Source organism: Palaemon carinicauda, chromosome 4, assembly GCF_036898095.1.
Source record: "Palaemon carinicauda isolate YSFRI2023 chromosome 4, ASM3689809v2, whole genome shotgun sequence".
Taxonomy (NCBI): domain Eukaryota; kingdom Metazoa; phylum Arthropoda; class Malacostraca; order Decapoda; family Palaemonidae; genus Palaemon; species Palaemon carinicauda.
Genome location: NC_090728.1, coordinates 184,925,615 through 184,940,674, shown reverse-complemented (window position 1 = coordinate 184,940,674; position 15,060 = coordinate 184,925,615). Strand labels below are relative to the sequence as shown.

The window sequence follows — 15,060 nt, the reverse complement described above, 5'->3', positions numbered from 1 at the left end:
CTCGTAAAGAGACTGGACATCTTTGAGATAGAATGATGCGAACACTGACTTGCTCCTCCAATAGGTTGCATCCATAACACTCTGCAGAGAACGGTTCTGTTTGAAGGCCACTGAAGTAGCCACAGCTCTCACTTCATGTGTCCTTACCTTCAGCAAAGCAAGGTCTTCTTCCTTCAGATGAGAATTTGCTTCTCTAATCAGAAGCCTGATGTAGTAAGAAACTGCGTTCTTAGACATTGGTAGAGAAGGCTTCTTGAAAGCACACCATAAGGCTTCTGATTGTCCTCGTAATGGTTTTGACCTTCTTAGATAGTACTTAAGAGCTCTAACTGGGCAAAGTACTCTCTCCAGTTCGTTCCCCACCATGTTGGACAGGCTTGGGATCTCGAACGACTTAGGCCAAGGACGGGAAGGAAGCTCGTTTTTAGCCAAAAAACCGAGCTGCAAGGAACATGTAGCCGTTTCAGATGTGAAACCTATGTTCCTGCTGAAGGCGTGGATCTCACTTACTCTTTTAGCTGTTGCTAAGCACACGAGGAAAAGAGTTTTTAATGTGAGGTCCTTAAAAGAGGCTGATTGGAGCGGTTCAAATCTTGATGACATTAGGAACCTTAGGACCACGTCTAGATTCCAGCCTGGAGTGGACAACCGACGTTCCTTTGAGGTCTCAAAAGACCTAAGGAGGTCCTGTAGATCTTTGTTGGAGGAAAGATCCAAGCCTCTGTGGCGGAAAACCGCTGCCAACATACTTCTGTAACCCTTGATCGTAGAAGCTGATAGGGATCTTACGTTCCTTAGATGTAACAGGAAGTCAGCAATCTGGGTTACAGTGGTACTGGTTGAGGAAACTGCATTGGCCTTGCACCAGCTTAGGAAGACTTCCCATTTAGACTGATAGACTCTGAGAGTGGATGTCGTCCTTGCTCTGGCAATCGCTCTGGCTGCCTCCTTCGACAAGCCTCTAGCTCTTGAGAGTCTTTCGATAGTCTGAAGGCAGTCAGACGAAGAGCGTGGAGGTTAGGGTGTACCTTCTTTACGTGAGGTTGACGCAGAAGGTCCACTCTTAGAGGAAGAGTCCTGGGAACGTCGACCAGCCATTGCAGTACCTCGGTGAACCATTCTCTCGCGGGCCAGAGGGGAGCAACCAACGTCAGCCGTGTCCCTTTGTGAGAGGCGAACTTCTGAAGTACCCTGTTGACAATCTTGAACGGCGGGAATGCATACAGGTCGAGATGGGACCAATCCAGCAGAAAGGCATCCACGTGAACTGCTGCTGGGTCTGGAATCGGAGAACAATACAAGAGGAGCCTCTTGGTCATCGAGGTAGCGAATAGATCTATGGTTGGCTGACCCCACAGGGCCCAAAGTCTGCTGCAAACATTCTTGTGAAGGGTCCACTCTGTGGGGATGACCTGACCCTTCCGGCTGAGGCGATCTGCCATGACATTCATATCGCCCTGAATGAGCCTCGTTACCAGCGTGAGCTTTCAATCTTTTGACCAAATGAGGAGGTCCCTTGCGATCTCGAACAACTTCCTCGAATGAGTCCCTCCCTGCTTGGAGATGTAAGCCAAGGCTGTGGTGTTGTCGGAGTTCACCTCCACCACCTTGTTTAGCTGGAGGGACTTGAAGTTTATCAAGGCCAGATGAACTGCCAACAACTCCTTGCAATTGATGTGAAGTGTCCTTTGCTCCTGATTCCATGTTCCCGAGCATTCCTGTCCGTCCAGTGTCGCACCCCAGCCCGTGTCCGATGCGTCCGAGAAGAGACGGTGGTCGGGGGTCTGAACAGCCAATGGTAGACCTTCCTTGATAAGAATGCTGTTCTTCCACCACGTTAGAGTAGACCTCATCTCTTCGGAAACAGGAACTGAGACCGTCTCTAGCGTCATGTCCTTTATCCAGTGAGCAGCTAGATGATACTGAAGGGGGCGGAGGTGGAGTCTCCCTAACTCGATGAACAGGGCCAGCGATGAAAGTGTCCCTGTTAGACTCATCCACTGCCTGACTGAGCATCGGTTCCTTCTCAGCATGCTCTGGATGCATTCTAGGGCTTGGAAGATCCTTGGGGCCGACGGACAAGTCCAAAAAGCTCGACTCTGAAGATCCATACCCAAGGAGACAATGGTCTGGGATGGAACGAGCTGAGACTCCTCAAAATTGACCAGGAGGCCCAGTTCCTTGGTCAGATCCATAGTCCATTTGAAAATCTCCAGACAGCGACGACTTGTGGGAGCTCTTAAAAGCCAGTCGTCTGACGGAGCCGGACACAAGATCATGATACTGCTGCACAGTCTGTGAACTGTCAATCATGGGCAAGCGAGGAAGTACAGTGACAACCCGAATCTGTCTAGACTGTCTGGGTCGTACAGACAACTCCTTAACGGGTTGCTGAGGTTGCCGCACTGCGTCACAACAAGTCACTTCTGTTGGTTGTTGAACGTCTTCCCCGTGACACATTGACTCCGTAAACAAAAAATCCTCTAACAAGGACTAAGCTTGGACTGCATGTCATGCAACACAGCTCAAGGTCTATGGGAGCAGGTGTGGTAACAGACGGGATTAGCGACTGAAGTGGAACCATAACCTTCCCTGTAAGCATGTTATGCTTAAATAAAAGTCCATAAGAGGTTATGCAGCTAAAGGCTCCCTCCAAATGACAGAGTCCTCAAGGGAATATCAGAAGGAGGGAGAAAAGAACTTTCTCATCTACAGGGACCTTATCCTAGAAAAGCTAAGTTCTCTGAGTGAGGGTTCACTGGTGCAAAAGCAGCAGACTAGAAGGCAACGTTATGAAACTGCTTGACAGTCTAGTGAGTTAGCAACAACCCAAGATGTGTGACTGAGAAGCATGCGGTAAGGTATGCAGAGCATGATGTATGCAGAGTATGCTGTATGCAGAGCATGCTGTATGTAGAGCATGTTGTATGCAGAGCATGCTGAATGCAGAGCATGCTGTATGCAGAGCATGCTGTATGCAGAGCATGTTGTATGCAGAGCATGCTGAATGCAGAGCATGCTGTATGCTGAGCATGTAGTAAGCAGAGCCTGCTGAAAGGAAAGCAGAGCGTGTGCATGGCGTTTAACATTTCTCAGAAATTCCATGACCAGTGCTAGAGTGCTTTATGCATGCTTGCATGGGGATTAAAAATCAACATAATGTTTACCTTACATTCATAACTCATGATTCATATTTTTGCCATGGTTTGAAAATGGAGGTAAGGTATGCTGAACAGCAGAGTCATAACGAGCTGGAACAACAATAGTTGTGGTTTCCTCTTCAAGACTCTGTTGAGGGAACACCTGAGGCTCAGTCTGCAAAGGCTGAATAAAAGACAAGCAGAAGGAAGGCGCATGGGTGGAGGAGGCTGACTCCTAGCATGAGTGGTTGAACCCAAGGGTTGCGCTTGCTGAGCGGTTGGCGGAAGCGGAGTAGCAAGTTCCAGTTCCTGTGGTGTGAGCGGAGCGCGATGAGGAAGAGGCTGCGCAGAACAAGGTAAATGTCTCGCAAGCTGAGGCTCCTGAGGCGCAAGGCTAAGGTGTTGTGGTGCTTGCCTTGTGGAGGGTTGAGCTCGCTGCAGCGAGAGCTGAGGAGACTGACTCATGGACGGGAGAGGTTGTTGTACCTCAACCGAGTGTTGCATCACTGGTGGAACAGCAAGTGGAGGCGGAGGAAGAGAGGTAAAATCCTCCTGATCCCATTGTAAAGGTTGCCTTAAGGAAGGCGGAGGCTGAACACCACTGGGAACAGCAAACTCAGCACGTGGCTCAACATCGTACGCCTGGCAGGTGATACTGCGATCAGGCGGAGCGAGCGTAGTCGGAGGGAGTGTAGGCGGAGGCGGAGGAGCAACACTCTCAGCCCGACACTCACGCATCAAGTCCGAAAGCTGTGCTTGCATGGACTGTAGTAGAGTCCACAACATCGTACGCCTGGCAGGTGGTACTGCGATCAGGCGGAGCGAGTGTAGGCGGAGGGAGTGTAGGCGGAGGCGGAGGAGCAACACTCTCAGCCCGACACTCACGCATCAAGTCCGAAAGCTGTGCTTGCATGGACTGTAGTAGAGTCCACAACATCGTACGCCTGGCAGGTGGTACTGCGATCAGGCGGAGCGAGCATAGGCGGAGGGAGTGTAGGCGGAGGCGGAGGAGCAACACTCTCAGCCCGACACTCACGCATCAAGTCCGAAAGTTGTGCTTGCATGGACTGTAGTAGAGTCCACAACATCGTACGCCTGGCAGGTGGTACTGCGATCAGGCGGAGCGAGCATAGGCGGAGGGAGTGTAGGCGGAGGCGGATGCGCAACACTCTCAGCCCGACACTCACGCATCAAGTCCGAAAGCAGTGCTTGCATGGACTGTAGTAGAGTCCACTTGGGGTCGGCAGAAACTACAGTAGGCTGAGGTAAAGCCTTAACAGTCGAGCTCTGTTGTGGCAGAACCTAACTCCTCTTAGGCGGAGAACTGATGACTGAGGAGAGTCAGAGCTAACCCAATGACTGTGAACTCTAACTTCATACGTCTGGCATAGGTCTGGACTTACGTTTAAAAGGTCTTGAGACCTGAGACCAGCGTTTTCTCCCCTAAATTTCTTCTGCAGACGAGCAAAATAAGGGCTCAATCGTCTGCGGGTGGGAGTGACGGTCTCGGTAAGACACGCCCACAACCACCGAGGATACTTCTGTGCGCCGATCAAGGCCTGCTGAACCCTTCTGCCCTTCGACATTGCTTCTCCCCTGGGCTTGGGAGCTTGCAAGAGGTCCCGGACTGGGAGGACGACTGGCGCGCACAAAAGTACCCTCATGCACAACACTGACATATCACTTATCACTTTGATTTCTGTTTGCACTTATTTCACTGAACTCGAAACTTTAAGTGGTTTGTACCTGAAACACGCAATTCTATCCTTTCTCAAAAGTTAGTAATTGCGAAAACAGAATTACAATGTAACAGAAAAATCTAATGAAAGATAATTCAGTGGCTGGAAAGAGACTAAACACTAGATCACTCTAGAAACGTTTAGTTTCTTCCCCTAAAGAGACTAGGGAGAAGAGCAAAAACGATAACGACGTTACTCGTACGCCTGGCAGGCTTGAATGAAACATTTATCCTCTTTCTCCCTCCGTCTCTATCTCTCTCTCTCTCTCTCTCTTGACTTAGAACCTGAGAGAAGAGCCCAATCATATATATCGTTAAAACATATTATTGTTAAAGGAAAAAACTGAAAAGTTCCTTTATTAGGATCAAAACCATTAAGTTAAGAAAGAATGAACAAAACGCTAGACACGGTTACTCTTACTGCAACGTGAAACCGTGAACATTCTTTCTCTACCGTAACGATAGAGTGCAAGTTGAACGTTCTGAACGTCAACAACTGCAGAGACAAAACAAAACGTTAGTTCAACTTTGAAAACAGTACGAGACTATCAAAGAAATTCTTTCAAACTCTGTGGCGGAAATAGCATAATATGTTAACAGGTAAAAACCGAAATGACGGGCTCAATGTTAATTAACTTCGGTACCAAGAAAAGACCGCCTACTATTAGGAAGGTCGAATATAAACAAATATAAAAATTAATTTTAATAAGTTTATAATAAAAGGAAGTTAATCGAAGAGGCCTATAAGAGGCGGAGAGATATAAAATAAATTAAGAAAGAGAGTCTATACTCTCTTAGACACCAACACTTCCGTCTAAGGGAAGGGTCGGCCATTGAAAGGTGAACGAGAGTTCATACTCTCTACGTCACCATAATTAATCAAATTAATTCCAAAAGCTAACTAAGCTAATATAGAAGTTTCCAGTAAAGCGACAGCCGAAATCAAAGAGAAATACTTCACCAAAGTCGTGAAAATACTCCAAGAACATAAGCGTATCCCAGAACGTCTTGCCGGAAGCACGACAGAGGAATAATTGAGGAGGTGTCAACAAGAAGTACTTGAGTACCTGGCCACAGGTGGCGCTGGTAAATACACCCCCTTCTAGTATTGTGATAGCTGGCGTATCCCTCCATAGAATTCTGTCGGGCAACGGAGTTGACAGCTACATGATTATCGGGTAAGTTTAATATTGAAAACTAAAAAATACAGTAAAGTTACTTTAAAATAAAATACTGTGCAATAATCATCATCTGATATTTCAGAGTAATATCCCATTTGATTTATTGATTTATAGTTCTCAGGCATCCTGACATCGAAAGTCATTGACGTCGATATCCTGTTCGATGGAACCACACAAAAGTAGAAAGAACAAAAATCAGAAAATTGTACAAGAGATATCAACGATGAAAACAAACCCTGGGTTTCTTTGTAGGCAGGCGGCCCATAACATTTTCCATAACCGCTTTCGTAACTGGGTCATTGGATACATCTACTGACGCTAATATCGCTGAACTTGGTGATAGACCTCCTGTGGTGGTGCTGACGCTCATTCTGTTGTTGGGAAATGGAAACAATTACGAAAAGTGAAATTACTGTACCTCATTAGTCAAAGAACTCTTGAAAGTAGTAAACTAGGTACTGTATCAACATCAACTTATAAAACAAAAATTCATTATAAAATGTTAAACAGGTATATCATATCTAATGCAAGATAAAAGAGAACATAGTATACTATACCTCCTTTAAGGCCAGATGCCTCATACTTACGAGAGAGAGAAAGACTAGACTCTTCAAGGTCATAAAACCCATGTGCTCAATATCTATAAGCTGTACCGTCCTTAAAAGCGTTTTCTTTACAAACTACAGTGGGGAAACTTACTTACTTTAATTAAACCAAGGACACTGAAGTTCCATGGCAAAATACTTAACTTCTTTTTTTTAACAACTGTAGTAACAGGATTATCAAAACCTACCAAAATTTCATTTCTGGTTCACAACTTTTCCCAAGATGTTTGACAGGAGACTCCTATAAGCTTACCATTTCCAAATGTACAACTAGTAAAAATAAACTTTAAAATTTACCAATTCTTGTAAGAAAGCGGCAATACTGTAGGGGCATTTTAAAAGAAATAAGATATATAAGAAAAATATTAATACTATACTCTTGATATCTTCTCTTTTTAAACTATTAATTTTAATAATGGGTGTTTAAACCCCAGACAATGACTGATGCAGACCCTGAGCTCATGACGTACGTTGGTGGCTGATGTGTTGGCGAGGGAGCAGGGAAAGGCATATATGGTACAGAAGTGGGCATATAGCTCATGCTGAAGTCCACCACCTGCAGCCCCACACCCAGCACGTCGTTAAGCACCAGCTGTAATGCATGTAAAGATTTCTGTGCTGAAAAATCCCATGTACATTAAGAGACTAAATTACCCAAAACAGCCATACCACCATGCTAAAACTGTTGCGGCATATATATGATCCCAAACAATACTGAACTGTGTGCCTACATAGCACGCCTAACCCTATGACCACTCAACCTAATACCATAACATCTGCCAAAACTAATAACCTGAAGTGTCATTTGGACATATTGGTTGCAATTAAAAGAGAATAAGGGGAGGAAGAAAACAGTAGTCATGTGAAAACATCACAAAAGCCATTAATTATGACAACTACTGTACATATTCTTGCTAATCAACAGATTGATGGTATTGGTTGATGTTTACATAACATTGCACATCTGGGGAAAAACTGAAGGAATCATAGCTCAAGAGCTGGGTAGAGGAAGGAATGATAAGTCACCTCCGTGAACAATTCAAGGTTTAGCAATTTTCATGCTGTAAAACTGTAATTGCAATTGGAAGTGATCTAACAGTGCCATGAAGCTGCCCGATAGAACAAGGCCCTCACTGCCTGATTTTATTGAACAACGGCCACGTAATGGGATGGAAGATCTAGCCTTTCATTTACCATGTGATAAGGCAATTGTCAAGCCATAAACAAACAGTATAGTATATCTATACTCAAGCTTAATAGTCAGATTGTTTACTTCTATCCCATTTGATATTCAGAAACTTACTCATAACCATCATTTTACTGTATTGACTTTTAGTTTATAAAACAGCAAAATTCGACTTGATATTTTTGCAAACTGGAATTTCCTCAAAACCAGTAACTTCATCAATCTAGTAGCAATTGTCAGTTTCCATAATTTCTAACAATAGGATGAAAAACCTTATCTTTAGTGAAAAAGCTTCACACTTGTGATGTACTATCTATAGTCAATTCTTTTTAGTGAGGCAGATTTGCACCGACTCGCAACGGTGCCCTTTTAGCTCCGAAAAGTTTCCTGATCGCTGATTGGTTGGACAAGATAATTCTAATAAATCAGATAGCAGGAAACTTCTCCGAGCTAAAAGGCCACCGCTACGAGTCAATGCAAATGCGCCTCATTAAAAAAAAATTGAGTATACATCGGATGTTACAGAATACGAATATCGGGTAATGACAGGATGTTTTTATCGAGTTCAAGACGATAAAGGTGGCAGTTGTTTTCACTACCCTATTGGCAGATAAAAACAGGACACTATAATCTGCACAGAGGACTCCATGGGAAAGAGAGAGAGAGAGAGGAGGGGGGGGGGTAATCTTCTCACAAAGGCTAATCACTTAGAACTTTAACTTTACCATTTATATACTGTATGCTAGTTTTGTTTAAGATATGAGAGTAATAAAGTACAGTAATTAAGACACAAAATTCTAAGTAAATACTGTAGGCTTGCTCTCATCTTCAAAACCAGATACCAACAACAAAAGCTTGGATTTCTATAAAGCATTCTCCATTGATCCTGTATTTTTGGTGGGACAAGATTGATAGATCCCAAGTATACCTTTATCTTATTACTTCACCTTTAACCCTCTTCAATAAACAATTTCTATAGAAGAGAAACTATATTCACTCCTAAACTTGGGCATCCCTAGTCTAAGGTCTGTACGGCGTTTTTTTTTTTTGGCATTCAGAGGAACAACACGCAACTCTGATGGCCGCCCAAGATCTTTAGGGCATGAAACTCCTTTCTTATCGTTGAGAGGAACAACGAGCAATTGATGAGGGCTTAAGTTGGCAATCTCTCTTATGACCCATAACAACCCTTGGAAAAGGAACTTCTCTTCTTAGCTTGTACTTTTCCTCAAGGAGGTGTCTGCTCGAGGGGAAAGTTGTGGATGAGGGTCCTGCGCTGCTTGGTTGTGGAGCCTTGTAAGGTTCTCGCTCACAAGTGGACCCTCTCTCGCCTGAGGTTCGCACTCTCTATCACTGAATGACTCACTTATTGATGGGTCTCTTTAACCTTGCATGAACCTGGGAGTGTACAAAGATATCTCAGAACAGAAGCCTGAAGAGATACAAGGGTGCTCTTCCTAGAACACTCCAAAATCAAACCATTGTTCTCTAGTCTTGGGTATTGCCATAACCTCTGTACCATGGTCTTCCACTGTCTTGGGTTAAAGTTCTCTTGCTTGAGGGTACACACTCAGGCACACTATTCTATCTTATTTCTCTTCCTCTTGTTTTGTTAAGCTTTTAGAGTTCACATAGGAGATATTTATTTGAATGTTGTTACTCTTCTTAAAATATTTTATTTTTCCTTGTTTCCTTTCCTCACTAGGCTGTTTTCCCTGTTGGAACCCCTAGGCTTATGGCATCCTGCTTTTCAAACTATGGTTGTTGTTTTGTGGAGAACTGGTGTAAATTTATTGTAAATAATTGTTTATGTATTATAATTTAGTTTTTTAAGTCTGTTAACAAGTAAACAACTGTTCTATTATGTAATGGACCATGTTTGGCAAATTTATTGTTATAAACAATTATAAATTTCCTTGACTATTCTTCTCTTTCAAGAATTGTTGTTGTGTTAAAAGTGTTTGGAAAAAACTAGCTGGGGCTGGTTTCTATTGTTTGAGTTATTGTAGGCATTGTTTTCTGTACTAGGGAAATCAGTTACCAAGCAGCGGTCAGCTGGGGAGGTTCAGTTTGGAAGGCTATTTTTAAATGTTCAGCAAATGCAGTATTTCATGTTTTACAGGAATCCTCCATGTAATCGAATATAATCGCTTATATCTGATTTGGAGATTTTTCTAGCTTCTTTCATCAACGGCACAGTTGTAGCTTAGCCAGTAATAATAATAATAATAATTTAGAAGTTAAACCAGTACGCTCAACTCGACCATAGCCCTTAGAACTTCTTACAGCAATTCCAAAGGAGTAGGCAAAGTCCTTGTCATACGAGTCGATGCTCAATGGCGGCAAAGAGGGGGATGGCAAACCTGGGATCTTCTCATCCTAAGCTTAGAGAGCTTCTCAAGCTCAATGGCTGGGATTTCCAAGACTGAAGATTGGGGTTCATCTGCAAGGGGAAGCAGGAAGATCTACCACCTTCAGAGCTTGCTCTTTAACCGACAGATTGTCGGTCTTCTTCAGTTTGCCCTCTGAAGAGTTAACCAAAGAAGGGACGGTGTGACGGTCTGAACGATCCCCCGGTCTCAGAATTCTTGATAATCTGCGCATGCGCGAACATTACCGTTTGCTAGTGCAGACGAGGTTGATGTTTTATTTTCCTGTAATGTTAGCGTGCGCAGCTCAACATTACCACTTGCCAGTACATACGAGCTTGATGTTTTATTTTCATGCGAGCGAAGCGAGCTAATGGCGGAAAAGAACCATTATACAATGTCAAGGAGAATTCTGAGACCGGAGGATCGTTCAGACCGTCACACCGGTGCAAAAAGTTTTAGTAATGATAAGTTGGGATCCCACCTAATTTCTGGACCTAGATGATATACCCGAGGGAGAACGATCACTCTTGCATCTACCCATCCACAGTCTCACATACTGTACATGTTCCTGTTCTTCACACAGACGAATCAGAAGCGACTGAGACCCAACCTTTTACAAATGCAACTGGTGATTTAATTTAAAGCAAGTGAGGTGGCTAAGAAATACAGAGCTTTTATTTATTTAAGAGTTATGCAGCATTGTTAAGTGCAGTTAGGCAAGGGATGTTTGCAAAACTGGGTAGGCAATGACAAGTTTTTTGCCCACCCTACGGTCATGGTAAATAACTTAACTTACGCTAAGTTAAGTGAGCCTCCCATATTTTGTTCATTGTTTGTTTCCCCGAACTGAAAATTCAATGGCGTTGAAGATGTAACAGTAAGGGTGGAGGGGGGTTGTACAATGGGCAAATAACCCCCCCCCTCAATAAAAAAAAACCTGGGAGTAGTCTTTTCCTTAGATTGGGTTACATGGATATGGTAAAGCTAAAATAGCTTCTCTTATCCTACTCATTTTAATTTTCCCCCACCAAAATAGGACAAAAAAAAAAAAATTTCCTGCCATAAACACTCAATTTCCTACTTTGGTCCTTTATCCTTGTTATTTCAATATGGATTATCACAAATCTTTAGCAGTACACTATCACTCCTCCAATACCTAACCTATGATAGGACACTGTCCTTACTCATCGGAAGTAGGAAAAGCTTAAGTTTTCCTAAAACGAGCTAAGGTAAAACTCATGAGTTCTTACTAATCGAACACCCTATACTCAATTTTTTTTAATGAGGTGCATTTGCACCGACTCGCAGCGGTTCCCTTTTAGCTCGTAAAAATATCCTGCTATCTAATTGGTTAGAATTATCTTGTCCAACCAATCAGCGATCAGGAAGCTTTCCCCGAGCTAAAAGGGCACCGCTGCGAGTAAGTGCTAATCAGTCTCGCTAAAAAGAATTGACTATAGTATCTGTACAGTGCAAGGGTATAGCGGAGCCTTTGTATATCAGCGGCCAGTTCCTCAACCGTTCATTTAAAATGGACATCAGCTAACCTAAACTTTCCCCCGTAACCTAACCTACAAGCCGTGTCCTTACCTATTTACCTAACGAGGGGGGAGGGGGGCTAACGGCCCCCTGCGACCCCCCTTATACTGCTGTATTCAAAGTTAGACATAATAATACATACAGGTGGCCGCTATCATACATACACCCCATTTAAAAAATGTCTCCTATTATAAAATTACAAAATACGTTTACCGATTTTCCTGTGTAGGGAAAAAAAAATAATTGCCTACACCCTAAAACCTTTCCCTGAACTCAACGTTCTCCACGATCAGCAAAACCTATAAAACACTAATAGCGAAAATGAACAGACCTATATTACATTAAAAGCGAACTATAATTATAACTATAACTAAAACGCCACGAGAAGCAAAACCAAAAGGGAGGAAGCATCATCAACTGCCTTCGCCCTCCTCCATTTGAGCAGCGCCTTTAGCAGCCACATTCCCGAGATCACGGTATTTTCGTACTTACGCACGGCTCCGTGCCACGTAGGGCGTACTGACTGGATGTACGGATGTGCAAAATTCGGCGTACTTACATAAGTATCAGCTAAAATTGGAGAAAAGAGGGTAGGCGGCTAGGGCCAAACAAAATCAGAGTCTTCGAGCAAGTCTTATAGGTCGCTTAGATCCGCATTTCGCTTTTCACTCTCACCAGGCCGCCATTGAACGCAGACTATAGAAAACGGTGGTTTTAGCTATTTATAGGGGAGACTTGTGTAACGAGGAGTTCTTACAAACTAAGCATTTAAAATTATTAAAATATGCTTAAATGCCATAAGGTGTGGTGATTCTAACGGTAAATCTACATAGCTATATGTTTGAGGTCTATTACTGTATAAAAACATCCTAAGTTTATTAACAGTAATTTAGAACAACGATAGCTGGGGACAATGATTTGGATCTATCATACTTTAACGTGACTTTCTTGTTTGCATACCACGAACACATTTTCTTCATTACATTTACACATTTAGAACAGCTGTTACAAACGATCACAGACAAATACTCGAATATAAAGAGCATATGAAATCTGTAGGAAAATGATAAATCCCATAATATTGGTCTTATAAACAAATATCATTTCGAGCTTAGTTATTGAAGGATAAATTGTTATACATTTTGTGAAGTTATGAAAAATCCAATTATTTCAAATACACAATCTGAAAACAAATAGAATCATGACACTAATATATAGTCTACTGGGCCAATACACCTATATATACTGTATATAATATATACAATATATATATATATATATATATATATATATATATATATATATATATATATATATGTGTGTGTATATATATGTATGTATATATATATATATATATATATATATATATATATATATATATATATATATATATATATATATATATATATATATATATATAAAGTCGTTTTCACTTATAGAGGGTCAGCCATTACTATTGTTCTCTAGTCTGGAGTAGTGCCATAGCCTTTGCACCATGGTCTTCCCCTGTCTTGGGTTAGAGTTCTCTTGCTTGAGGGTACACTCGGGCACACTATTCTATCTTATTTCTCTTCCTCTTAATTTTTTATTTTTTATAGCTTATATGTGAAAAATCAAGTATTTTGATTGTTCATTACTTCTTTTGCAGTTTATTTGTATCCTTGTTTCCTTTCCTCACTGGGCTATTTTTCCCTGTTGGAGCCCTAGGGCTTATAGCATCCTGCTTTTCCAACTAGGGGTGTAGCTAATAATAATAATAATAATAATAATAATAATAATAATAATAATAATAATAATAACAACATTCGTTCTTTATACCTTGATACCCGAAACACCTTAAAATGCTCGGACAAATTCATATTTTAATCTTTTTACCACTTATTATTATTATCATTATTATTATTATTACTAATTGCTAAGCTACAACCCTAGTTGGAAAAGCAGGATGCTATAAGCCCAGGGGCCCCAACAGGAAAAATAGCCCAGTGAGGTAAGGAAACAAGGGAACATAAAATATTTCAAAAGCAGTAACAGCATTAAAATGAATATTTCCTAAATAAACTATATATACTTTAACATCATACTTCTCGCCCTATCAATTCTACGCGCACTAAATTTTCTTTACTTAACTCAACAGCTTCCCCATTTATTTTTTTCAATAACATTCAACATAAACTATTTATAGCTCTCAACAACCAATTATCTATATCTGCCATTTTCTAATACTCTCTTCATTACAACTATTAATCCTATATTTACTTTTTTCTTCAGTTTCATATATACATGTAACTTTTCCCCTTTATTTTCAAATTTTTTACATAATTATTTCATAAAAAAGCTAAGACACTCAGTAGAGCGCAAACCTCCGCCGCAGCAGCTTATTTCTAAATATTTTGATCAACCTTGACCCTGACCTTTGACCTTAACATGTATTAATTGGTGTGGATTTTCATACACTCAGATATGAACCAAGTTTGAAGTCTGTGACAACGATGTCCAAACTTATGACTGATTACGTGAATTAGACATTTTGCTTGACCGTGACCTTGACCTTTCAAAATTTAATCATTACAAGCCTTTTAAATAAGAGTTAATCCCAGCATGTTTCATTATTCTACGATTAAAATTGTGGCCAGGAAGCTGTTCACAAACAAACACACCCACACACACGAACAGCGGCGAAAACATAACCTCCATCCAAATTCGTTGGCCGAGGTAATGATCAATGCACTATCTTCCTTACTTTAACCTACAACAGTCTTCAAGTATGTTAAGATAAACCCAACCATTCACCTTCCTTGGTGAACCAAGCAACACTGTTTCCTTATATTTCTTAACAGTATCTTGAATCACCTAAACCAGGGTTGTAGTGGCCTATGTGGTAACGTCCCTAACTGGTGATCCCCAGACTGGGGTTCGAGTTCCGTTCAAACTCGTTAGTTTCTTTGGTCGCTGTAACCTCACCATCTCTGTGAGATTTGGGGGATCCTATAGGTCTATCTCCCGAGTTATCAGCAGCCACTGCCTGGCCCTCCTAGGTCCTAGCTAGGGTGGAGAGGGGGGCTTGGGCGCTGATCATATGTATATATGGTCAGTCTCTAAGGCATTGTTCTGCTCGATAGGGCAGTGTCACTGTCCCTTGCCTCTGCCATTCATGGGTGACCTTGTCCCTTGCCTCTGCCATTCATGGGTGACCTTGTCCCTTGCCTCTGCCATTCATGGGTGACCTTGTCCCTTGCCTCTGCCATTCATGGGTGATCTTGTCCCTTGCCTCTGCCATTTATGGGTGACCTTTCAAC

The 15,060-nt window shown here is 42.0% G+C and overlaps 1 protein-coding gene across 3 annotated transcripts in view; it reads right to left on the bottom strand.

Annotated features, from left to right (window-relative positions):
- The window catches only part of LOC137640264 (zinc finger protein 385D-like), a 124,261-nt gene that overhangs the window by 60,657 nt on the left and 48,544 nt on the right, over positions 1 to 15,060 (bottom strand). Inside the window, exons 2-3 of one of the 3 annotated variants that reach the window (XM_068372858.1) lie at positions 7,117 to 7,256; positions 6,295 to 6,430 (exon numbers count right to left, since the gene is read on the bottom strand). In XM_068372858.1, coding sequence (XP_068228959.1) covers positions 6,295 to 6,430; positions 7,117 to 7,256 — 276 coding nt within the window. Of the gene's footprint in view, positions 1 to 6,294; positions 6,431 to 7,116; positions 7,257 to 12,320; positions 12,459 to 15,060 lie in introns of those variants that run through there. The other 2 variants (XM_068372859.1, XM_068372860.1) reach the window with 2 other exon arrangements.